At 43.2% G+C, this 25,989-nt stretch overlaps 2 protein-coding genes across 13 annotated transcripts in view; one reads left to right on the forward strand and one right to left on the reverse strand.

Annotated features, from left to right (window-relative positions):
* Positions 1-25,989, reverse strand: part of MED12L (mediator complex subunit 12L) — a 155,191-nt gene that overhangs the window by 6,600 nt on the left and 122,602 nt on the right. For 6 of the 8 annotated variants that reach the window (XM_032193005.1, XM_032193003.1, XM_032193004.1 and 3 more), the window contains 6 exons: positions 24,839-24,928; positions 23,985-24,205; positions 22,797-22,953; positions 21,849-21,926; positions 17,547-17,631; positions 15,909-17,109 (listed from right to left, as the gene is read on the reverse strand). In XM_032193005.1, the coding sequence (XP_032048896.1) occupies positions 17,057-17,109; positions 17,547-17,631; positions 21,849-21,926; positions 22,797-22,953; positions 23,985-24,205; positions 24,839-24,928 (684 nt within the window). In that variant the 3' untranslated portion in view covers positions 15,909-17,056. Of the gene's footprint in view, positions 1-15,908; positions 17,156-17,546; positions 17,632-21,848; positions 21,927-22,796; positions 22,954-23,984; positions 24,206-24,838; positions 24,929-25,989 lie in introns of those variants that run through there. The other 2 variants (XM_032192999.1, XM_032193002.1) reach the window with 2 other exon arrangements.
* Positions 276-14,256, forward strand: IGSF10 (immunoglobulin superfamily member 10). 5 transcript variants are annotated; one of them, XM_032192992.1, is made up of 7 exons: positions 276-526; positions 679-928; positions 2,834-2,963; positions 4,308-4,698; positions 5,813-10,162; positions 10,808-11,708; positions 11,895-14,256. In XM_032192992.1, the coding sequence occupies exons 2-7, from the start codon at positions 735-737 to the stop codon at positions 13,801-13,803; spliced, it is 7,875 nt and encodes a 2,624-aa protein (XP_032048883.1). In that variant the 5' UTR covers positions 276-526; positions 679-734; the 3' UTR covers positions 13,804-14,256. The 5 variants fall into 5 exon arrangements, with proteins under 5 accessions (XP_032048883.1, XP_032048884.1, XP_032048886.1 ...); XM_032192993.1 differs by lacking the exon at positions 276-526 and having other exon boundaries at positions 868-2,678; positions 2,786-2,963; XM_032192995.1 differs by lacking the exon at positions 276-526 and having other exon boundaries at positions 868-2,678.

Consider the following 25,989-nt stretch of genomic DNA (forward strand, 5'->3'; position numbering starts at 1 on the left):
ACGAGGAGACGAGGTACCGGGGACCGGCTCTGCACCGGGAGCTGCTCCGCGCCGGGTCGGGCCGGGCCGGGCACCCGCGGCGGCGCCCCCCGGCAGGCGGCGGGGTGGGCTGGGATGGGCTGGGCCGAGCCGGGCCGGGCTGGCCCCTCCTGGTACGGCACGGCTCGGCCCCGGTATCGGCCCCGGTATCGGCCCGGGCGGGCAGGGCCGCGGGCGGTGCCGGGGCGGAGCGGAGCGGGGCCGGTCGCTCCCGCAGCCCGGCGGCTCCGCGCGCGGGGCTTTGAAATTGGTTAATTTTGTTTGGAATAATTACTGGCAAGAAAGGAGCTGACGTGTTCCTTCCCGAGGACAAATTGCTAGCAGATTTACGAGCGCTCCGCACGGCCGGAGTCGCGGTGTAGCGGCGGCCAAGTGCCCCAGGCTCCCCGTGGCCCCGCCGTACCTGCAGGCAGCAGCTCGCGGGGCGGTCTCGCCAAACGAAGGAGGCGCGGGGCTGCCGCTTCGAAACGACAAATATTTCATTTCAGTATGCAGACCTAAAACCAGGGGAACCCCAAAAGCGGCGGCTCTGTTCCGTGGGGTGTTTTTTCTTTAAGTTGCAGACTTTTGCTCGTAGCTTAGAACCGAGCGACTCCGCACAGATGGCTCCATAAACGCTTGTGTTTTGTTTCCTTGTAGGAATCCGTTGGCTCCCTGTCGCTGTGAAGGATGGCGTTGTAGTGTCCTCCTGCAGGATGACAGCAATGCACAGACGCAGACCCTGGTGGCTGGAGGTCCTCCTCGGTGCCTGCCTGGCCGTCCTCCCCGGCAGCACCGCCTGTCCCAGGCTCTGCGCCTGCTACGTCCCCACCGAGGTGCACTGCACTTTCCGCTACTTCACAGCCGTCCCACCACGCATCCCTCCAAACGTGGAGCGCATCAACTTGGGGTACGTTTAATGCCAAGATTTCAAATATTCTGACCACTTACCTTGCAACACTTTGCATATAATTATGAAGAGTTTTCAGATTTAGGGCTAAAAATTAATCAAGGCAAGGAATAAATCTTAAACGGATGTTTTGCATTAATCAAAAGTGGTTGCAATGAGAGCTAGCAAAGTCTAAGACTTCCAACAGTGGGTGGAATTTTGGGGGATGCAAGAACATTAAAAAGCTTTGAACTTAAATGAATTATTTTATATTACCTGAATATCTTGCATTTTTTAGTATGGAACTCTGAAAGAGCTTGAAATTAAGCTAATTCTTACTGGAAAAAGATAGCTCAGAGCTCAGGCAGGGGGCTGGAAATGCAGTATGTGTGTTAAAATCTTCAGAGACTTCTGATGTGACTTCAGAATGTCACATAATCTTATTTGCTATGTTTTTATCCATCCAGTTTATGGAAGTATTGCCAGTCTGAATATTTCAGCCTCCAAAATGGTTCTGTATTTTAAGGGGTCAAAAGAAACCAGGAGTAGATTTTACCCAGGTACAATTGGCCTGTTAATGCAGTTTCCTGCAAGTATCCTGTCATACAATCAAATGAGAAAACCAATCAGCAATGTTTGACTGACCCTGGTATCACTTTTGATACACATAACCTTTGAATTGTCTGTATGTATATGCAAAAAGTACAAAAGGACTTTACTTGGAAGTCTTCCCCCTCCTCTGCTGCTAGGCAATATAACGTGATCTCAGCTCCTGACTCCTGTCTGCCTTTTCCCTCCTTTGAGTTTGTCAAAGTTTTCCCAAAGTGCTGTATGTGAAGACTAAGTACCAATTCCTCCAGACTATGGGTCACCTGAGGCGTGGGACATATATTTGAAATACGTTAATTGCTGCTATGGACAGGCCTTCTGTCTGGCTGAGGAATTAACCTCACTCACTTGTTACCATTGGAGGTAGGAGGTGTGGCTGCAGCGTGAGAAGATTCCTGTCATCGGGTCATGTAAGCATGGCAATAGTCATGATGTCAAAGGCATCACGAGCAGGTGCTCTGTATTTGGAAGGCTTGCACAACACCAGTTCCAGGACACTGGAGCATCAACACTGAGTACTCACGCTGGCTAGGTTTAGATGTGACCTATGGTCTAACCTCCTCTAACGGTAGAGCTCTCATTTAAAGGGCTCTCAGTGTTTCACTTTTGGCTTCCTGTTTAAGTTCAGCCTCGATTATCCAGGCTGTGTGTATGCTCCTTGAGATCAGGGAAGGCAGAGGCTATGTCTACATGAACAGGTAGTGTGCACCTGTGGAGTGGAAATGGAACTCAAGATGTACAACTGAGAAGAGCAGACAGCACGGTCCAGCCACCTCTCCTGACAGGAGGACAAAGGCAGGGCTGTGAGACACTCGGCAGACCCCACCTGCACCATGGTTGGGGCTCAGCCATCGTTCCTCAGGTGCTGGCAGAGGAAGGGCACGGCCCAGGCCCCTTAGTTGTATGCAGGTCTCTGACCCCAAAGAAAGCTGTCTGTTGTGCATCGTCTTCTCTGTGGTACGGCAGTGTTGGGAAAGCCCTCAATTAAAAGAGGCATCAATGTATTGCAAAATTCTACCATTACATGAAAACTCTTTTACACTGAAGCCCAAAACCGTCATTTTTGTCTGCATATTTTTGCAGTTATTTACACTACCCACTTTGAATACAATCTTAAGGAAGCCGCAATGGACAAGTTACCAATTTTTGTGCTAATGTGAAGGTATGATTTAAAATTTAATCTTTGCCATCAGAAGTGCTCCCTACCTTTATACATATCCAAAGTGTTGTTCTTTTGTTTTTGTTTCATTTGTTTTAAAATTTGTGAAGTTTAGCTGTCTGACTAAACCCAGGTCTGGGATGAAATGTTTATTACAGTTACAACAGCTTGCTTAAACTGACTGAAACAGATTTTGCTGGCCTGGAGAAACTGGAGTTACTGATGCTGCACAGCAATGAGATCAATGCAATACCGGACAAGGCATTCACTGATTTGCATTCATTACAGGTAAGAAATAAATGTTGGGGATGACCTAATCTCACTTTTCATTATGGCCTTTAAACAATCTGACAGAAATAACTAATTTGTGGATGCTGGCCAGCGGTCTCTTGCCTCTTACTTTTCTGTTTCTAATTGTACCCATATGAAAGATAAGAGCCTGCAATACCCAGTATTCTATTGGGAAATGTATTTCATTCCCAGGTGGACGTTCAGTTATAGTATAAAAAGTGTAATGAAGATGTTGGTAGACATCTGTCAACAGTATCTTAATTGGCAACCACAACTGAGACGTTCAAATGATAAAGATTATAGAGCTCCAAGTACTGTATTGTGGTAGTAAACTTGTTTTTAGTTAATTTGTCACAGTCATTGTCATAGTTAATTATTGGGTTTTTGTGTTTTGTTTTTTTTTTGCTTTTTTTTTCGTTTTGCTTTTTTTTTTTTTTTTTTGATGATAGTTTTCCATTCAGATATCCCTTTCCTTTCAGTACAATGTAGTCCTGTCCCTTTCCATCTTTCATAAAAAAAAAGGCTCCTACTGAATTGAAACTTAATATATTACATATAAACATGTTAATGTTTTAAAAAGAACTACAGTTCCTTGGTTATATAATTATATATGTATGTAGATTTTAAAAATGTATTATTTGATGCCTGTTTTGTTCTTTAACTGAAATATAGTTTTAATGGAGTTATATTTGGCAAATAAACTTGCACATTATTTGGATTTTGTAGTTTTTTTCTTCACTAATTTTCAAAATACAGAATTCCTTACTGTAACAGAATAATTCTAACAGTAAAAGTAATAATGAAAAGGGTGTCTTAGGTACCATATTTAATACCTGAGCAATACACCAGATTTGTTCATCTCATAGTTACTGAATTTGAACCTGTCAGCAACAAAATGGCACCTCAGAGTTTAGGTTTGGCAAGTACACATCTCACATGACACAAATCCTGAAACTAGGAACAACCTGGTAGTTCTATTGTGCTTTAATTGGGACTTTTTGTGTGAGTAATTAAGCACTGATTTATTTTGCTTTTAATCTCTACGTTTTGTGAATGTGACTGCAGAAATAGCCCTGATGGATGGTTGGAACAAGAAAGTATCCTTGTAGTCCTTTGCAGCTAAAATTGCATTTAAAAATAACTTCTCCCACTTTTTTTTTTTTTTTTTTTTTTTTTTTTTTTTCCCAGTCACTTGCAGTATTGACCCATTGAAGTATTTTCACTTCACAGAGTAACCATCAATGAAAATTTGTTAGGAGTTTATAGCAAGTTATATAGGAGGAGTTTTACAGCAATATAATATGGGTTAATAATATACACTTGTCACTTTTTCATCAACAGGTATTAAAAATGAGTTATAACAAGGTCAGTGTACTTCAGCAAGATGTTTTTTATGGTCTGAAGAGCTTGGTACGGTTGCATATGGACCACAATAAAATTGAAATTGTAAATCCAAACGTTTTCTACGGACTAACATCTCTAAGGTTGGTCCATTTGGAAGGAAACTTAATTAAGCAGCTTCATCCAGATACTTTTGTCACTTTGAACTATGTACAAATATTTAAAATATCCTCCATAAAGCACATATATTTGTCTGAAAATGCGTTGACTTCACTACCGCAAGAAATGTTTTCCTACATGTCTGAGCTAGAGAGTATTTACCTCCACGGAAACCCATGGTCCTGTGATTGCAGTCTACAGTGGTTTGCAGAATGGTCGAAACAGAGGCCAGGTGAGCTGAAGACTTTGTCTGTGTTTTTTAACCCCATTATGAATTTTCTTTCTAATACAATTGTACTTTATTTAAATATTCTTCCAAGGAAGACTGGAAATGCAACTACATCTGATTAATTTTTATTTGTTTCATGTTAATTACTGTCTTGTTCATACCATCTACATACTGATCTTTTAAAAGTGTGTTGGATGTGTTATCAGCTGTACCACACCACATGAAAATCACTGCAAATTCAAAACTAAAGTACCAGATGTGAAGCATAAGAAGCTACAGGAAACTTGTCACTCCTTCATAGCCTGCCACTAACTGATTATGTATAGTAGACCATTATAGCACTCTGACATGAGCCTGATATTTTCTTTTGCACTTTTATAATTTCTTATTTTTTCCCCTCTACTTAAAATGTTATTTTCTATCTTTTTTCCTTTTTTTTTTTTTTTTTTTTTTTTACTCCTAAAATAGTGCCATGCATCTGCAGGAAATATATATATATTCTTCTAAGCTCTTCTCTCTATTATTTCCAGGAGTGATGGTTAACAGGATTTTTGTAGGTATATGTAATCAGGATAAACAGATGAATGCCCTCCAGTTTCCTGAATTAAATGAATCTAGTGGCCCTAATCTGTTCCCAGGTACAGCTTTCCATAACAAAATGTTTTCCTTGGCCACTCTGAAGCTTCCGTGTGCTAGGAAAATCCACAGGGAATAAGGAAGATAAATTTTACCTAACTCACAGGAATGAAGGACACATTGTACGTGATTCTTCAAAAAAAGAAATGAGAAACAGGACTTGAGGGCTTTTTGTTTCTGCCCTGAGAAGCTGCAGGTGGTAGCCTAGTGTTACCCCGAACTGCTCGAGCCTCAGCAGGAGGCAGTGGCCGCGTGCCCCAGCAGAGCACTCCCAACACTGCTGCCACTGAACGGCCCCTTACTTGGCAGCAGGAACAGTCATCAGGCAGCTTCACTAGGGAAAGCTCACAGGCTAGTGGCTACTGTAGGATGAACTTTTTGTATTTGTATTGTACTCAAGAGAACAACTTGTTGGTAACTATGTGTGTCTTAATGCTAAAAATTGTATCACAAAAGCTTACTGGGTTTTTCTTCCCTTCAGATGTCATAAAGTGCAAAAAAGACAGAAGTTCTGGTGCTCAGCAATGCCCAGTTTGTGCTAGCCCCCAGAATTATAAAGGAAGAAACTTCGTCACTGTTCCTTCTGCATCTTTAACCTGCACTAAGCCAGTCATACATCACTCCCTGAAATTCAGAAACCTCACAGTGCCAGACGATGGGGATTTCAGTTCTGTGTCTACCAAGGACTTCATGGCTCCTATAGGATCCATGGTTTTGAACATGACCGACCAAGCAGGAAGTCGTGGCAACTTGGTTTGTAACATCCAGAAACCTAAAGAAACATCTCCACTCTCATTTGACAAAGATGGCAACAACACAATACTGAAAACATCATTCACAGCATTTCTTGTGTGCGATATTGCTTATGAGCATATCCAGCAGCTATGGAGCATACTGGCCCTGTACAGTAATTTCCCCCTAAAACTAGAAAGAAATGCCCTAGCGACTAAAATACCTTTTACTGCTTACCACTATAAACAAATCTACTCTGAAAAAGATGAACTTTACACCAATGTAGAGGCAGAACTGAGAGCCGAACCACCTTGGTTAATGCAAAGCAAAGTAGCACTACAGTTAGACAGGACAGCAACCACACTTAACACGTTGCACATCCAGTACTTCACTGATGCCCAGATTATTTTGCCCAGTCCTGATCAAAAAAAAGTGAGAAATAACTGGACAATCATCTCCAGGGACAATAAAACACAAACACAGCACACTGTTTTAGTTGGGGGGACCGTAGAACTAGATTGCCAAGCAATCGGAGATCCAGCTCCTGCAATAGAGTGGATATTAGCTGATGGGAGCAAAGTGAGAGCCCCTTATATCAGTGAGGATGGCAGAATTATAGTAGTTAAAACTGGAACATTTACGTTACGAACAGCTGACACCTTTGACACTGGGCTTTATCACTGCATAGGCACGAATTACAACGACGCAGATATTCTCACATTTAGAATTACTGTGGTTGATCCTTATGTGGAACACAGCAGTGTAAATGGAGCCCACCTTTCCACATCTGTTGGCAGCACACTCTACCTTCCCTGTACATCTACTGCTGTTCCAGATGCTGCTATTAGTTGGGTGTTACCCGAGCGTGTGATTCTTCATCATTCTGTCAGAAACAAACACATTTTTGACAATGGTACCTTGAGAATACAAGGGCTAACAGAGCAAGACAGTGGCTATTTCAGATGTGTTGCAGCCAATCAGTACGGTGTTGATCATTTGGTTCTCCAAGTGCTAGTTAGAAAGGACAAAAACACTCCACAGAAAATACATGTAGCTGTGGGAGAATGGGAAGAGAGTGATGGCTCTGGAAACGCAATGCTGGCCTCTGCTAGAAGGCATACAAATCCTTCAGCTACTCTGGCTCCCTTGATAGCTAATGAGGAATCTGCTGCCTCAGCATCCAGAAACCAGGTCACACAGAGTGCCTATAAAAGGCACAGTAATGGGAAACCATCCTACCGTCACTACAGGGACAAAATGGGCAGGAGGTTTAGGGGGCAGAGGAGACAGTTTGTTTCCTCAGCCAGGAGGGTTGATCCGCAGCGCTGGGCAGCCTTTCTGGAAAAAACAAAGAGGAACTCGACTCTTGTAGAAAACCAAGAAGTTGAAATAAAACCAGCTATTCAAGGTCGTCAGCTCTCAAAAGCACCTGTGGAAGAGGAGGAAACATCTGGTGATCTCTCATCTCCAGAACAAGAATTCATGATACCAGTAACAGAGAGTGCCACTGTGTCTCCTCTGGGGAAAGCAAGACAAAGTGTGGTAACTGCAGGGCCCAGCATGACCACGAGTAACAGTCCTGCTGGGACAGCCTCCCTCCTGGCTGCAGAGGCTGTAGCTCCGCTACCCTCTCCTTCACAGTCTGTCTCGTCTGACAGCAGAAAGCCACAAACATATCTAAACCCTACAATTACAAACTCAAACTCATGGGAAAGACCTGCTTTAAGTCAAATATCAGCAAATGCTATAAAACAATCAACTCAGCAAAGACTGGTATCTCCTGGAGAAAGTCCTAGCCAGCAATTAAATCCTGTGTCTTCAACACCCATGGCAGATGTTACAGACACCAGTAAACCTGTAACTTCTGAAAATACGGTGGGCAAGCTACATGTTTTTACAGAGTCTACTAATAAGATTTCCACCAAAACAGATCATCAGATATCTGCAGCAACAGTCAGTGAACCAAATCCTGAAACTGGGCACGTTTACCTTCATAGCACCCAGAAACCAGTAATTACTAAGCTGCCACTGGGCTCAAACACCATTTCTCATCAGAAAATTCAAATTATTCAGGATGTTACAACTCATGCACCTCAGCAGCAATATGGAAGAAGGAGAAAAATTTCTGGTAGGAGAAAAATTGTCAGGCCAGGGCGTATTCCAAATATGAAAGAGCACAGGTACCATTTTGGGAAGCAAGACTCTGTCAGAGGAAATACAGCTCCAGGTGTCCTCTTGTCTTCAAAATATACATCAGATTTACCTACCTTAAATAATTTAAGCAGCTCCATCAACCTAGTTAGCCCAGAAGCACCTCTGCCCTCCCCCTCCACCATGAATATGTCATTAGAGTACCCAGCAGGAGCTGTTCAAAACACAGCACTCCCCACAGCAGAGAACAGTGAACATGCTGCAAGGCAAAGAACTACTTCTGCGGTGATGCCTTTCTTTACAAAAAGCACCCAGAATACCCCCCAACAGAAATCAGAGACCAGTGCACCATTTCAGACAAGTACTTACAGAGTCCAGCCTTTTAGCACCAGACCACCAACAGCAACCTACACAGCTCGTGTTGCTGCGGAAATTACACAAACAGTAAGCACTAAGATATCTCCTACTCTTGAATCAGTCTCACCCAACACTAAGTCTAGAGCCTCATCAAAAAATTCCCAACGAGGAAAAATTACTGGGGAACATCTCTTTGGAAACGACACTCAGAAGGAAGTACTGAAAAGGTTACCAGAACACCAGACGGATGTGTTTCCATCAACAGAGGTATCAGTCTTGCTTCCTAAAACTACAGCAGCATTACCTACATCCAGAATTTCTCCTTTGCCCTTTACACCCATTTCAGTGGGTGGGGATCACAGTAGTGGTTTCCTGTCTTCAAATGAGTCCGTTCATTATGACAATGGTAAGTCAGGAGAACATCTTCCCACTGCAGAGCTGCATTCTCACTCTAGTCCTGCAGCTAGCACAACTGAAGTACGGGATGTAGCAAGTTTGAAGCCAACAGTTATACGTATTGTTACTCCTCAAACTGACACCAAAATCACCAAAAGTAAAACATTCAGAGTGGGAAGAAAGAGAGGTCAGAGGAGGAAAAGGCCCCCTAAAACATCTACTTCACGAAGCTTGACCACGGGCCATAGCACTACAGCAGTTCCTCCTGGGAATACAGCCATACCTGCCGTGACAACAGTCAAATCAGCAGCTACGCCTGCAAGTCTTACACCTGCAAAACCTCTCCCTGACAGTGCAAGGGCAGTCTTAGTGACAGAAATGCCAGTGCCATGGAGCCTTGCTACATCAGATACAGCTCAGCACATGCCTACAGCAGCTAAGCAGACATCAGCAACCCCAAGCACACGGATGAACATCCAGTCTGTTACGTTACCACCCAGTGGGCTTATTCCTCAGACCCCCACCACAACAACCCAAACCACACCACTGCTTTCAAAGCCATTCAGTGCCACAAGCACACAACCCACTCCAGTTGGTGCTGGATCAAAACCTGCACAGCAAATCAAAGCCACCACAACGGCAGGTGAGATGGAGAAGAAAGTTACCCGAGAAAACCACGTTGCACAGCCCACGTTCCCAGGAAGAAGTGAGCCAAGTGCCGGAGCTCCTGCAGCCACAGGCACCGCTGCCCCCAGTGCTCAGCATCCCGCCCCACTGCCAGCCCCAGCAGCAGCCAGGCCACCCGCACCTACGGCAGAAGCCTCCTCACCTCCAAGCGGGGGGATCGGATTCAGGCAGAAGCCACCTACTGAAGGCACAGAGAGAGGCAAAATATTAGCTCTCAGCACCCTGACTGTTCCAGAGTCATCCCAGACTGCTACTCCATGTGCTCCTCCATGGGGTAGGGACAAGAACAATCCTGCCAAAGGCAGGTCTGACAAGAGACAAGATCAAGAAACTACCACCAGCAGCCCTATATCCTTCCACCCTTTAAGCAGAAATCATTTTGCAAAGCCCAGAATAATTGGAGGAAAATTAGCTGCTTTTACTGTGCTAGCTAATTCAGATGCTTTTATTCCTTGTGAAGCCGTTGGTAACCCCCAGCCAACAATACAGTGGACCAAGATATCGTCAGGTAAGCTTCATGGACCTCTCTGGAATTTACCTCCTGCTCTTATCTTGTAACTTGGCAGATGGTTTGTAGGACAGAGTTAAATATTGCTTCATCTAGGAGCACTGTGAAGTATCAGCGATAATACGAACTTGGAAATAGTCAGAAAAATGATACATTGTTTAATACCAATTATGAAAACAGTTGCTTATGTGAATTTTAAACATACATATATAACCTATATTTAATGATAGTTCTGCACTTATTACCTGTTATTTCAGAATGATGAGACAAATGAAAAGAAAAAACTGTCTATGGTAACAAACCATCAGATCCAGTTACCACAATAGCAAAGTATTTTTGAACATGCAAAGCCAAGTTACATCCATGCTAAAATATTTTTTGGGTGTGCAAAGCCTTATCTACCTCATTCAAGCCTTCTCTCTACTGAGGAACTAGGTTTTGCTTTTACTTTAAAGCTTTTCTACTTTAAAAATCAGTAATTTCTATTTTATATACAAATTATTATTTCTCTCTTTCTTACCACTATCGTCTTGGTTATTTGGGCAAAGCAGACCAGGATAAGGAAAGTGTATTCAGGTGCAGAGTACAAAAGCAGCAGACCAGGGAGGGCCTGATGTGCTGTGCTGTTTCCCCCCACTTCTGCAGGGCCCCCTGCTGCGGAGAGCCCGGACGGCGGCAGATGGACGGTGTTTGCCAACGGCACGCTCTCCATCGCGCGGGCAGGCCTGCAGGACCGCGGGCAGTACCTGTGCTCGGCGGGCAGCCCGCTCGGCACGGCGCGGCTCCTGGTCACGCTGTCGGTGGTGGCCTACCCGCCCCGCATCGCCGGCAGCAGGCCGCGGCTCCTCACCGCACACTCCGGGAAGACCGTGGCAATGAAGTGCCAAGCTGAGGGCAGGCCTCCTCCCACGGTCTCGTGGGTCCTGGCCAACAAAACGTACATCTCCAGCTCTTCTAAGGAAAATAAAAGAGTTCACGTGCAACCAGACGGCACTCTAATCATCGAGGAAGTCACTGTTTATGACAGGGGCCTCTACACATGCGTGGCCAAAAATCCAGCAGGCACTGACATGCTGATTGTAAAGCTGCAGGTCATTGCGGCACCTCCTGTTATTTTGGAGGAAAAGCGACAACAAATTGCAGGAACGATGGGGGAAAGCCTGAAATTCCCTTGCACCGTGGAAGGGAATCCTCATCCCAGTGTCCACTGGGTTCTCTTTGATGGAACAGTGGTGAAACCTCTGCAGTTCATAAACGCCAAGCTGTTCCTGTTCCCCAACGGCACCCTCCACCTCAGCAACCTCGCCCCTTCCGACAGCGGGAACTACGAGTGCATAGCTACAAGCTCGACTGGCTCGGAGAGGAGGGTGGTAAGCCTGCTGGTGGAACAGAGAGATACACTTCCCAAAATAGCTGCTGCCTCTCAAGAGATGACACGATTGAATTTCGGGGATAAATTGCTTCTGAACTGCACAGCGACCGGGGAGCCAAAGCCCAGGATAATCTGGAGGTTACCTTCCAAGGCAGTTGTAGACCAGTGGCACAGGTAGGAGTCCTTTTGTTGCCCATCTCTTTGAAAAATTCAAACACTGTTTTCTCCAATGCTTATGTAAGTGGCTGTTATGTCACTGAAACAATACATTGCGAACTAAATTCACTCTCAAACTTCCAATGCTCAGTATTTACCTTCACTATTTTGTTCTGTAATTCTTTTCCTCTTTCCCCATAACAGAATGGGAAGTCGAATCCATGTGTATCCCAATGGATCCTTGGTTATCGACGCAGTTACTGAAAAGGATGCAGGTGACTATTTGTGTGTTGCAAGAAACAAAATTGGAGATGATCTGATACTGATGAAAGTCAGCATCACAATGAAACCTGCCAAGATTGACCAGAAACAGTATTTCAAGAAACTGGTACCATATGGAAAAGATTTCAAAGTGGACTGCAAGGCCTCTGGGTCACCTGCACCAGAAATATCCTGGAGTTTGCCAGATGGGACAGTGATCAATAACGTGATGCTGGCTGATGACAGCGGACACAGGTCTCGCAGATACGTCCTCTTTGACAATGGAACTCTGTATCTCAACAAAGTCGGCATAACAGAAGAGGGAGATTATACCTGCTATGCCCAAAACACGCTGGGAAGAGATGAAATGAAAATACACATCACTGTCGTAACGGCAGCTGCTCAGATAAAGCACAGTTACAAGACATACATAAAAGTGAAAGCTGGAGATACGGCATTATTGGACTGTGAAGTTGTTGGAGAACCCAAGCCAAAAATATTCTGGTTGCTACCTTCCAGTGACATGATCTCCTCCTCGACAGACAGATACTTCCTGCATGCTAATGGTTCCCTGTCAGTGAGTCAAGTCAAACTGCTGGATGCTGGGGAGTATATGTGTGTTGCCCGTAATGCTGGAGGGGATGATACAAAATTATTTAAAGTGGATGTTGAGGCTAAACCACCTATCATAAATGGTTTATACACCAATAAAACAATTATTAAAGTGACAGCAGTGAGGCATTCGAAGAAACAAATCGACTGTAGGGCAGAAGGGACACCTCCCCCTCAGATTATGTGGATTATGCCTGACAACATTTTCCTAACAGCTCCATATTATGGGAGTAGGATTGTAGTGTACAAAAATGGAACACTTGAAATTCGGAACCTAAGACCTTCTGACACAGCAGATTTTATCTGTGTGGCGCGTAATGACTGGGGAGAGAGCATGTTGGTGGTGCGGCTGGAGGTATTGGAAATGCTAAGGCGACCAATGTTTAAAAATCCATTCAATGAAAAAATAATAGCAAAACCTGGAAAAGCTACCACACTGAATTGTTCTGTGGATGGAAACCCTCCACCTGAAATAAGCTGGATGTTGCCTAATGGCACGTGGTTTTCCAAGGGGATCAAGACTTCCCAGTTTCTTACAGGAAGCAATGGCACTCTTACCATCTACAATCCTAACAGAGACAAAGCAGGAAAGTATCGCTGTGCAGCTAAGAATAAAGTTGGCTACATTGAAAGGCTGATCATCTTGGAGATCGGCCAGAAGCCCAGTATTCTGGTGCACCCCAAGGGGCCAGTGAAGGGCATCAGTGGGGAATCGTTATCACTCCACTGCCTGTCTGACGGGAGTCCCAAACCAAACACAGCGTGGACCCTGCCAGGTGGCTATGTGCTGGATCGACCTCAGATCAATAGGAAATACATTCTGCTGGAAAATGGCACTCTAGTTATACGAGAAGCTTCCATTCACGACAGAGGGAATTATGTGTGTAAGGCCCATAATAACGCTGGAGAGTCATCTATAACTGTTCCTGTCATTATTGTAGCCTATCCCCCCAGGATTACAAACAGACCACCACAGACTGTACATACGATGCCTGGTGCAGCAGTTCAACTCACCTGCATGGCACTGGGAATACCAAAACCAGAAATTATGTGGGAATTACCTGACCACTCGATACTCTCTACAGGTAACCAAGGCCAAGCATCCAGGAGCAAACTGCTTCATCCCCCAGGGACACTGGTCATCCAGGATCCCCGGCCGTCAGATTCTGGCATGTACAAGTGCATGGCAAAGAACCATCTTGGCAGTGACTTCACAATAACGTACATTCATGTCATTTGAAATAAGAAAAACAGAATGAATAGCAAAGCCTACAGATGGACTGAGTTTATTCTTGGAATAAGTTTAATCAAAGGCAGCCAAAGGCATGTAAGTGCCTAAATACATTTACAGTATTCACTCTGCAATGACCATGCAAAAAAGGGAGAAAGGGCTTGGGGGAAATTAGATCTAGCGTTACTATCTACCATTGATTCTTTCATGATTAAATGGACTTAAAAATAATAAGGCACTTTTGCTCTGCCAACAAACTTGAAATATTCAATAAAATTATTTTCTAGAAATGTACCTAGAGACATTCAGAAAAGGATAGACTTTTTAAATAGTTTAATGTTGTCCACCTTCTATGATGATCATGAGCATGGATCACATAAAACAAGAGTATCTGAGAACCAAAGAGCAGATTTAATTGTGATACAAATTACCTTATTATGTTTGATTATTCAGTATGTTTTTTTGTTTGTTTTCTGTTTGTTTTTGTTTGTTTTTTTTTAATAAATATTCAACGGTGAAACATGTAGTGAATTATTTTTAATACACCTTTGTTTCATAGTCTTTTTGTAGAATTTTGGAAAGATACTTACAGAACAATTTTGTTCTAATTTTTAAAAAGAGAATAAGCTCTGCTTAACACTGTTTAAAAAATAATAATACAGACTGGATATAGTAACAGTCCAGGTTGGTACAATTTTCCAGTTGTCACAAAATCACTTTTAAAGATTTCTCACTAGAAAAAAATACATCAGTCTGCATGTAAATTTAGAATTTTGCTTTCTCAATTCAGCAGGTAGGTATAAAGCTCTGAGTTTCTTACTCATTTTCTTCCTGAGATTAATGCCAGGATAGAAGGGTAGATTTGCAAATTCGGGATGTACATGTATCATAGAAGAGATCATGGAAAAGTCTGTGTTGCCACTTGCAGTCCCAGCTGCTCTAGCAGCCTGCTGCACCCTGCATTGCATCCTCAGTGGGGAGGAGCAGGGACTGCACAGCTGAAGCCACGGCTGTTTGGCAAGAGCACTGTCCATATCCATCGCAGGAAGTCTGCTGGATATACAAAGGGTTCAGTGCAACCATCCCTGCCTCGTGAGTTCTGTCTCTTTACATATTTAAAATAATATTAAAAAAAAAATGAAGAATTGTAACATGTCTTTTCCAGCCTATAATATCTACCACTTCTAAGAAGAGTCTGCAGTGGAACTCCTCAAAGATAATGCAGTAACAGCAGCTGAACCTCCTGCATTAACATCTCAGCAGCAGCTGATTAACCCATAAGATACTCAGGGGTGAGAAAGTATTCTAGTGCCAAGAGCTAAATGCAGATTCTACCTCATTTAATCACATTATAATCAGCTTGGGGATTTATTTTTAAGACTATAACCTCAGCTGGGATTACTTTTGTGCTGGCTCAATCATCTCCTGACATAAGTCGCATGCATGCAGTTCACTGTGTGCTTGTTCCTTCCTTCTGTAGTGTTGACAGAGTACCCACAAACTGTCTGGATTACATGAATCTCACTATGCAATATCTGTAATAGCTACTTCTGCTATGAAGAACAGTAAACTCTGACACAAGGGATAAGTAAACCTCTGTTAAAAAAAAAATAAAAGAAGTTTATGCAAGTAAAACTTCCCTGACTATTCCAAAAGACAATCAAAACATACGAAATTTAAGTATTAATTAAATCTTCCTGGATGGGATCATATAAGGCAAGTATAACAGTCTACAGCTTGAATGATTCCTATTGTTGTAAAGCATATAGAAATAACCTTGTAATATGGGATATCTGTGACACAAATTCCTGAGATTTTGGTGCTGGGGGTGTTCCCTCACTCACCATTGCCCGTCCTTCTGCAGCTCTCTGCGGTGTGTGCCATGCATCTGTCCCCCACCCTGCAGGACACCCGACTACACCACCACCTGTAAACTCCATGTATGGCAGATTAAGCATACTGAGTTACTACAGAACAGCAAAAAAGCATTCCTATGTGTATTTTTAATGCCCTGCTTGTTCCATATTCAAAACGAAAGCATTTAAAATATCAAGTAGACTGACTCCTAAATTACATAAAATAGTAATAAATTTATTCTTTTGTTTTAAACTCAAAATTATGACATATTTGAACAGGTTTAAATAATGGTTTGATTTGTAATTTACTTGTAGTTTTGTACTCGGCTGATGATAAATAATGCATTACACCACTGAAACTCACTTAGCAATCAAGCATCAAACCCAGAATTTTAAATAGTTAACATACAAAGTAAGTAGTAGTAGACATATATAACAGGAATAACTCATATAGGGCGACTTCAGTATACACACGTGTCAGCTACAGAAACACTGAAACAGCAAGAAAGACTCTGGTGGCTTTTCCACCCTCTCCTTGTGAACCCTCGTATGAGATATTCTTACTGAACCCATCGAGATACAGAGTTGTCTCTCGTCAGGCTTTACCAGGACTCGGAGACTGCCCTAGATCAGCAGAGTAAAACCTATTCCGACTGCTCAGTCCTTGTTACTATGTTTTGTACTCTTTCAACTGATCACCAATGAAGTTTATATTGAAAGGACCAAATATGAAAATACACTGCTACTTCTAGTAGGTTTATTAACATTACATTGTGGCTTTTAATATAAATTTTAAGAGGTTCTAATACAAGCAATAAACCCACTTCAGCACCTTCTTACCACAATGAGAGCAAGAGAGAATTGTTACTTTAAACAAAGAACTTTATAAAGTGCATATGAAAATTACAGTCAAATGAATACAATTTAAATTAACACTTGTTCTACCATTAAACAAAGATGTGAATATTTTAATGAACAAATCAACTTCTATGCCAAAATTGGAAGTGCCTTTCAATTCAGTAGTTTGGTCCAGTGCAGTTCTTAAAAAATAACAAACAAAAAAAAAGAATAACAAGAAAGTGTTTCCCACAAATAAATAAATCCAGCATTCTTTGTCCTCTTTAAAAGTAACAGGACCTAAAAAGCACCAAATTCATAAAATCTGCAATAACATTCTTCAAGTAGGCCCACACATCCCTACATTTAAATCTAATTAAATGCAAAGGAAATCAAAACCCAAAAAAAACTTGTTACATATTCACATCAACTGCAGCACAAAAAAATAATTATTGAAATAAGAGAAGAAAACGAAAGTTTGCTTTCTAGCAATAACTAGTGCATTGAAATTTGAATGTTCTGTTCTTCAGTGCAAACGTAACACTACGTCTCCTTTCCATCTTTTTCATTTAGAAGTGTGAAGGATGCCCATATTGATTCACTCCTTGTTGTGGCTGGTTACCTGGTTGACAAAGTAAAGGGAAGTGTTTGTGCCTCACGACTGTACTCTACAAAAATACAGAAAAACACCTATATTTCACATAGCAATAGCAAGTAGTAGTCAACACATTCCCTTATATACCTGTCTAATGCACACATGTTTTGCTAATTTCCTCAGGGACTTTGCCAGCAGTATGGCTATGGAAGTGAGGGGACAAAACGGGCAGCAGATCGTGAGTGGGCCACCAGTCCTGCAGGTGCCTCCAGAGACCAACAGAAGTGCAGGGGATGTGCAAGCACCAGAATTGTGCTACTGCATTGCAGCTGGGGTCTGTAACCTGCTGTTAAATTACTTACACGCATGCATGGCAGGACTAAAACAGGCAGACTGTCTCCAGAAAAGTAATTCCATACCCCAGTACAGACACACACACATGTATGCACACAGACTCTACTTACTAGAGAGCTGCTTCTGGAGTTGCCTGACCAGTGCCGCCGTCTGTTGCTGCTGCTGTGTCTGTTGTAAGCCTTGCCGTGGAAACTGCTGAAGTAATCAGAAAGATGGAAGAAAGGAGCATAGCGTAAGTGGCATGCCAAGTAACAGCAAAAAGTGTTCAACTTGTGCCTTAACACGTTACAGAATTGCAGCCGTGAACAGTCATGGTGCTGGCAGACACTCAGCTTTGTGCGTCCCCAACATGAGGATGTCTGGGGGTCAGCCCCCCACCTTCTCCAGCAGGGCTGTGATAGGCATCAAACACGGCACTGAGTGAGCAGAAAACCCTCCTCGGCAGCTGTCCCAGTGCCCTCCTGAAAGCTGCGCTGCCGAGCTCCTGGCAGGGCTGGCACAGGAGCACCACTGCTGGCACTGCAGGTCACTGGGACACCACGACCCATCCCATCCACCTCCAGGCTGACACCACCAGGAGAAGATCCCAGCATTTCTTCAAAACTACTTTCTTCTCTGGGTCTTTTAAAAAAGTCCTGCCTTGCTCCTCTGCCAGCACTCCCAGAACTGCGTGGCGATGAGGCTGAGCAGCGGCAGAGAAGTGCTGGGGAGGTGGCAGCGAACAGGAGGCAGCCCCAAAGCTGCTGCTGCCCAGGAAGAGCAAGTGCTTCACAGGAGGCAGTAACACAGATGCTCATGTCCTGATCTTACAGCAGCTGCTCCAGCCTGGCCTTGTAGTGGGGAGCTATTTCAGTCACCTAACCCAGGAGGAGACACGAGCATGCGAGCTGCTGACAGCGCAGGTAGAGGACAACAGAAGAAAGGCAGACCTGCCTTCGATGTAGATCCTGACCAAATTTTAACGGCACAGTAAGGACACATTGAGCACATTTAAAACTTACAAAATGTTTGTTGTCTTCATTCCCTGAAATTTTACACTTTTCCAGTGATGTTGTAGGTATCACGTGTCCCGTCTCTGTTACAAAAAGCTCATCTTTTCCAGCTCTGGAGAGGCCAGTATTCATACCACAAGTCACTTCAAGCAGCTTTACTGTCTGCTTTGTTCAAAGCTAAGGCAAATCAAAACTGCTAACCAAAATTAACAGCCTTGTGGGCATTTTTAAACACTTGCAAGTATTTGAAGTGTAATACTCAAAAGAAACTTAAGCTTCCAAAAAAACGTTTCTCCCAGGGCAGTGGCACTTCAGATAACAGGAGGGATAAGCACAAGGCAGAGGTTGTTTGGTCCGCTGCAGGGCTGTAGCTGCATGCTTGATTCTTGGCTCCAGAGGAATGGGGACTGCTCAGTGCCCGCCCAGCTGGGCATGCTCATCCGCGGAGCAAACCGGTCATCGCTCTGACCCTGACCTGAAACCCACAGGGATCAAGGCAAAGCCCTCACAGCGTGTGCCACTAAGCACAGTGGAATTAGACACAAAAAGCATCCAAAGAAATCTGCTGTTAATGAAGTAAATCATGACTTCGATCGCTTCAAAAGCACCCTTGGTGTAAATGCACTGACTTTCACCAATTTGCACACTATCTGTATCTACATCAAAGCAGAATTTAATCTCTAATTGGTCTATCTGACAGCCTGCATTATTCCCTAGCTAGACAACAGTCTATTTTTCATGTAAGCCTAGGTAGGAAAAGAAGCACCACTTTGTTTTTAACACCTCTACCTGTCATTCAGGAGAAAATCATTCTGTTTTACTGACTTTTACTGATCAGACAGACAGATGTCACAGTACTGAGTTATGATGGACAGATCTGGCACAGACCATCTGAAGCAAAGGTACGGTTAGGATGGATACCTCTGGTGCAAAAGCTTTGCATACACAAGAGGCATTTATTCCCTCTGAAAACCCACGTGTCACCTCTAGGAAAGAGATATCTGTGTAACAGTTACCTTCAGGCTCTCCAAGGGCAGAAAGCCAAAGACATGGCCCTCACACTTCCCTACTCCAGGGAGGAAAATTGTGATGAATGAGACGCTGCTATGCTAGTGCTGAAAACAAACCTGCACCATTTATTGTATTACTTATCTTCAGGGCCTCTAAGCTCTTCTCTCGGTCCATTCCTACGTCCTGTAACTTTCCTTCTCATTGGATGTGGTGAAAGGACACTGCTTCTAATTAAGTACTGTGTTTTGTTTGTTTTTAAATACAGCATCTATAGATTCTGCATAATAACATACCCAACCAAGTTGAAAACCTGATGTACTGAATTAAAATATTCGATACTCTTGTCCATCACATGCCCTACAGAATACACCCGTGCTTTGTTTCAGTGAAACTTCCTGGTTACTGAAGGGACTTTTCAGTGTTTTAGTAAGACTTCAGCTTCTTTTCCCTTTCTGAAACCAAATCCTTTACTTAAAATACATTGTGTAATCTTCTGGCGAACAGTCCTTAGTAAATGCTGAGGTCAGTCAAAAGCATTAACTGTACCAGGGCTTCTTAGGGACGTGAAACCAGCAAAAAGCATCCTGCTGTGCTAAGTGTTGGAAAAGCCAACCAGCAGCTAGGCAGGTGCTCTGTCTCCACGACAGACAGCCTTTCACATGCAGTTTGTTCAAGATAAAAATGCTATTAGGAAAAACTCAAAAACGGATGTAAATAATCCTTCAATAGCTGTCAGATAAACATCCTTCATTTATCCTTACTCCTGCACTTACATGCTGCCTTCCAGTTTCTCCGTAAGATTGTACTGATTAATGCTTGTAAACTCAGCAGTTAGCAATTCCAATTTTTCCATTTTCCTAGAACAACCTTTTTCTAATAACCTTCAACTACCTTAAATGTGTCTGAAAAAAATGACAAAGTACAGAAAACACAGACAACAGCACTGCAAATTCAGTGTAAGCATCCATAAAGGTTATTTGGTAACAATAGTGATTTAGTAAAATCATACAAAAAAACTATGAAAGGCTGCGATTCAGCCTAAAGGAATGTCTTACAAATAATTTTGTTTGTACAACTGTCTTCATGCAGCTCTCTTATGTGACTAATCATTTAATTTAAAAGGACCTTCGAACAATATAACCTTTTATTTTTCTCCCCCAAAAAATGTTAGCATTACAACCTAAATATCAAAGGCCTGAAGTCACCGACAGCCATTGTGAACTGAATTAAGGCAGGGGCAGGAGCCTGGCGGCAGTGGAGCAGCCGCGATCCGCAGCCAACACCAGAGGGAGTGCAGATGCTCACACAAACACAGCACAAGCCTGGCAACACAGGAAAATGCTGACAACCAGCACCGTATGTTTCACAGTGAATGTTTTTCTTAGCGTTACAGCAAAAATTTCTCCCACAAATAGCCTCACATGTACACGTTATCCTGTGTTCACCTTAAAAGCCTACAATACAAAGACATAAAAATCCACCCATTTACAGGCATCAGCAGCAACTGTATATTTCTCATCAAGTTATTAGCTAGCAAGGGCTATTCATTATTACTTTTTTTTTTTTTTTTAACTAGGATAACGCTTGTAAAAACACATAGCACAGCAATTATAAACAGAAAAAAAAATCCTGCAGAAGTAAGATGTTAATTTACCTTATCTTGCTGCTGTGGGACAACTAAGTCCTTACACTTCCAGAGGAAAAGATCCCTGACTTTTCAGTGAGTCTTACAGTACTTGGTTCTGTACCAGATTTTAAAAATAATCATTTATTTATGCCTTAATAGTAGGGGTGAGGATGATTTCACAACCTCTCATTTTTTTCCCTCTTTGAACTCGCACACAGACCTAAGGCAGCTAGTCTCATCAGTCTTGTTTTACTGGTGATGGAAAAGAGATGTACCGAATTAGAAAAGCACCAGTACTCATTTCGTAACTGCATCCCCAAGCACTTCTCTAAAGAACTGCTATGGGTAGTTATTTTATTGCTTGGGATCTTAACCATTAGCTCTCGTTCAATATTGTTAGCAAAATTTCAGAAAGATGTGTTGAAATGAAGCGTTTGAACCGCTCCCCCTTCCCAACACACACAAACCCTTTTTTCAGCAGAACACCTTGTCATAGCTGGCCCAGCTGTGGTAACGGTTGTGACTGCACGGCTGCGTGAAGCACAGAAGTGCAGGGGGCAGCTGCGCACCGCGGCCCTGGAAGGAGCACCTCTGAAAAGCAACCACACAGCGATGCTGCAGGGGCTGAGCAGGGCCGTGCACGAGCCCCCTGCCCAGGGCCTGTGCTGAAAGCTGCCGGGGGCAGGCAAGGTGCAGGTCCCAGCTGCCTGTCCCGCTGCCCCTCTCAGAAGCCACAAAGCCCACCCTGTGCTACGCCTGCCCCCAGCCTCACGTTTGCTTACCAAGGGCTGCTGCGGCTGCACGGGCTGGAGACCGAGCGTCTGTGGCTGCTGCTGGCCCTGCTGCTGCCCCTGCTGCAACTGGAAGAAGGAGGGTGTTGAAACGAGGGTGCTGCTGCTCGCACGCTGCCTCAGGGAACGACCATGAGCCCAGCCAGATGGCTTTCTGTGACTGCTTTACAGGCTGGGATCTGGCCTTGCTTACAGCACTAGTCACTGGAGGCCCCATGTGGGAGATGAACCTCACAGCGCTCCAGTTCTGTTCATCTTCTGCCACACCAAGGCTCACGAGGCCATTTTTAATATACAAAATATATAAATAGCCGGTATATTTTGTTTATTATGTCAAAAAAATCTAGACAAAATGCCTTATCATTTGACAAGAGCTGGTACAGATAGCTATTGCATTAAAATGAGAATATGAAAATAATTCCAACCATCAAAGGGCCACGGGAAGAATTTTTAATATAATTTACTTCCCCTGGGAAAAGCCTTACATACTTAGCTGATAAACCAATGCTTACCTCCAAACTAAAAATATATCATCAAATCAGAATAAAGATAATAGAACAAACAGGTCTATTTAATTTAATTATCAATTTAATTTCAGTATATAAGGCCCAAGAGGGTAGATAGAGCATAACCACTGCTTTTGTCCCAGTTCATTCAGCTAGGCTATTCTCAAATTTACCTTTTCCAAAAGCGTTCTACTATCCTGAAAAACTGATGTACTGATTTTCACACGTATGCCTAGAGCTCTCTTTTGGAAGTCCCAGAGATAAGCAATAAATTATTGTACTCAAGTGAAACCAGTTGGGATTAACAGCAGCCAGCTCCTCTACTTTAGACTTGAATGTACAAGTGAGCCAGTAACTCCATCCCCTGCTACAGTGATGTTTACATTCCCTGCAATGAAGCAACCCTTGCCTTTGGTGCAGTTGGGTCTCTCACCTGGAAGAGTCTCTGCTGTCGAATCTGCTGCTGCCTCTGTCGCATTTGCTCCTGAGGCAGCTGTGCTGAGTTCAGGTTTGGATGAGGACCTGTGGTTGATGCACTGTCCAGTCCCCCTCCTATCAATGAATTTGGCTGCAAAGGCTGATGGCTCAATCTGGTTGAAAAATAATAACATAAAAGAAGGAATTGTACTCCATTGGTAAACAGCAAAAAATTAGTATAGGAGTACTCAACTACAAGGTACAACATCAGACTTCTACAGATTTAGATGTTAAGTTTTACAGAAAGAATATTTTCCCAAATATAAATGCTATGAAATATATCCCATAAGAGAAGCCATACCATCCTATTGCCTGGCAACTGATATAGGTAATAATTTGACTTCTGCTTTTCTATGTTTCAAGCAAGACTTCCATATAAGCACTAAAATGTTCTGGCCAAAACATCTCTTAGTTGCATTTCCATGAACTTAAAACTGATTATTAGGCTTCTTAATTTCTAAAATACTGAAAAAAAAAAAAAAAAAAAGAAAAAAAAAATCAAGAAATGCTATCTTAGAACATTATAGTAAAAAAATAAATAAATAAATAAAATCTCCAATTCAAGACTTTCACTGGAAACTCTAGTTTTCCACTCAGGATACTCTTTAACAATCCTGCTTACAGATGTTGTTCCTGCTTCATTTGCTATCTGTTTCATTACATTTCTTTACCACTGTATTTTTCCTGTTTCTTATAGGCTATGACTCAGATTTATTTTCAAACTCAAGTCAATTTAGTGTATTCAGGCTGAACTGAAATTCATTTGTCTATTGCTAGTTAAACTACCAAATTGGTCTTGTGTTTTCTTGACTACAGAACCTGAAATATTTATTAATGTTTGATACTGCACACTTATTTGCATAATACGGATACAGCTTATAGAATAGGGAGAGGGGAGCAGGAAATAGGACCCAACAGTCACCTTTAAATGAAATTTTATGGTCTACAAACACACAGGATATAATTGGGCTACAACCTGTGCCAAGACCAAGTAGGGGGAAACGAGAGAAAGGCAAATTTATTGCTAGTTAGACCCAGCATTAGCTTCATTTTGATTAACTTTAAGCAAAACTTTAGACCTCTAAATCCAAGTTGCCATTAAAATCTTGCAATGTCACCAGCTACGAGAACATCAGGACCTCACCGCTGAGTGCCTGTCAAAGGCTGGATGTATGCAGCAGCCTGCTGCTGGATGTATCCACTCGGCTGCTGCTGCATCTGCCTCAGCCTCTCCATCAGCGCGGGGCCCGAGTGAGCCGCTGTGTACGCCCGGGGGTTGTAGCTGGGGGAGAGCACCACGCCGCCGGGCTGCTGCTGCTGCAAAGGCATCTGTGTGCTGTACATTGTGTATCCATGAGGCATGCTCTGCGTGGGGAACAGACAAAAGAGAGACTTCACTGTGTAACTTAACCCTATTTAAATTAGCTTCGCTATAAAAGAAAGAGATGGCCTTTATCAAAGAACTAAAACCCAGCAACTAGAAGCCATCAGTACGAGGCAGGGTTCCCCATGCTGGTAGTGCTTCTGCTTGCAGCTTCAGGCAGCTACAATGTGGCCGCACACAAAGGACCCAGCCTGGTCTTTGCCCTCCCTCCCTGAGAGGTACTGGGCAAGAGAGGGGCTGTGCTCACTGCTCCACCTCCCTTCTCCCCCTGCCCCAAAACCCCAAGGTCCAGAATGAATATATGTACAGCATAACAGAGGTTCATTTTAAACTGTTGCTGGTGTCAATATCTCACAAAAAATAGGTCAAATTTCAGACTTTGCTTAGAAGTATGTTTGTCTTTACCAGCAACATCATTAAGGGAAAAACTGCAAAGTGGCTGCCTTACATTTACTAGCTGCAGCATGCAGAGAGCAGTGAACACCATTGCCCTAGGCCACATGCATGAGACAAGCCCCAAGCAAACCTTCAGCATGGACAAGCAGACTGGAAGGTGAAGGAACCCTGTTTAAAAAACATTTTTAGGCACTCACTCCACCAGAGCAGCACAGTACCTGTGCTTGTTGCAACCCTGGGTACTGCGGGAGCTGAGCCGGGGGGCGAACTTGCGGAGTGAACAGAGCAGCTTGGTCCATCGGCTGACCCTGAAAGACACACACGGGTTGGGAGCAGCCCCTGCACCCAGAGCAGCAGCCGCCCCCAGACCCACCACTGCGTGTAACAAGGAGCCAGGGAGAGGCTTCACCACTTCCTTCAAGAAACGGCACTTTGCAACTCTGAACTGTGCTGAACTGCTCTGGCTCACAGGGAGGTGGGAGAACTGACTGTCTGATTTCTGACACTGCCGTAACACTGCTGTGGTGAAGAAACAGAAATTTACTGACCAGGGGGTTTCGCAGACACCCTTTAAAATGGAGTTTTGCAAAGTATTTCTTGCGCTTCAGGAAAAAAATAAATAAATCTAGCTGGTCTTCCAGACAGAACATGGAATTGCACTGGAAACTCAGAGAGAGTGATAATCTCTAGTTTAAAAACACAGTTGAGCTTTCTCAAGCTACCTGACTGCTAGTTTTTCCACAGATGAAGCAGTCCACATGCTCATTAGCAGATTTCTTGATGACATGCAAAATATTTGTATGATAAATGGCTATGCAAACATTTCCAGCTCCCAACAGCTTGGAAATATGCTTTGTATTTCTGATCAGCAGAGAGCCTACTTTGCTTGCTTCAAATTGCCTCCAAATTTATGCCAAACTAACAGCAACTCATTTAAAGATTGCATTAGTATGTTTTGAAGCACAAGAAAAGAGGAAAAAAAATTGGACATACTTCAAGACCAAGATTGTAAAAAATTGGTGCATGAGAATTTGCCAGAAATGCAAATCAATCAGTTTTTTGTGGTATTGTGATGTTGCAATTGAACATTTTGAAAATTGTTCTACTCAAGGAATCTTAGTAGCAGACACAAGCTGGAAGCAATAGTGCTCCCTCCACTTAGCTGTCCACTTCACCACAAACAAAGAAATAAAAAGGCAATTGACATTGTAATCTGGATATCCATACAGAGAAATATTATAATTTAAGGCTAGAAGTCAGTTTGATAACACACGGCAAGCAGCAATACCACAATCGGGCTACCAGCTGGAAAAGAAAACAAATACAAATACCAATGGATAAAACCACTGAACCACCAGAGGAACCTTCC

This window comes from Aythya fuligula, chromosome 9 (assembly GCF_009819795.1).
Source record: "Aythya fuligula isolate bAytFul2 chromosome 9, bAytFul2.pri, whole genome shotgun sequence".
Lineage (NCBI taxonomy): Eukaryota > Metazoa > Chordata > Aves > Anseriformes > Anatidae > Aythya > Aythya fuligula.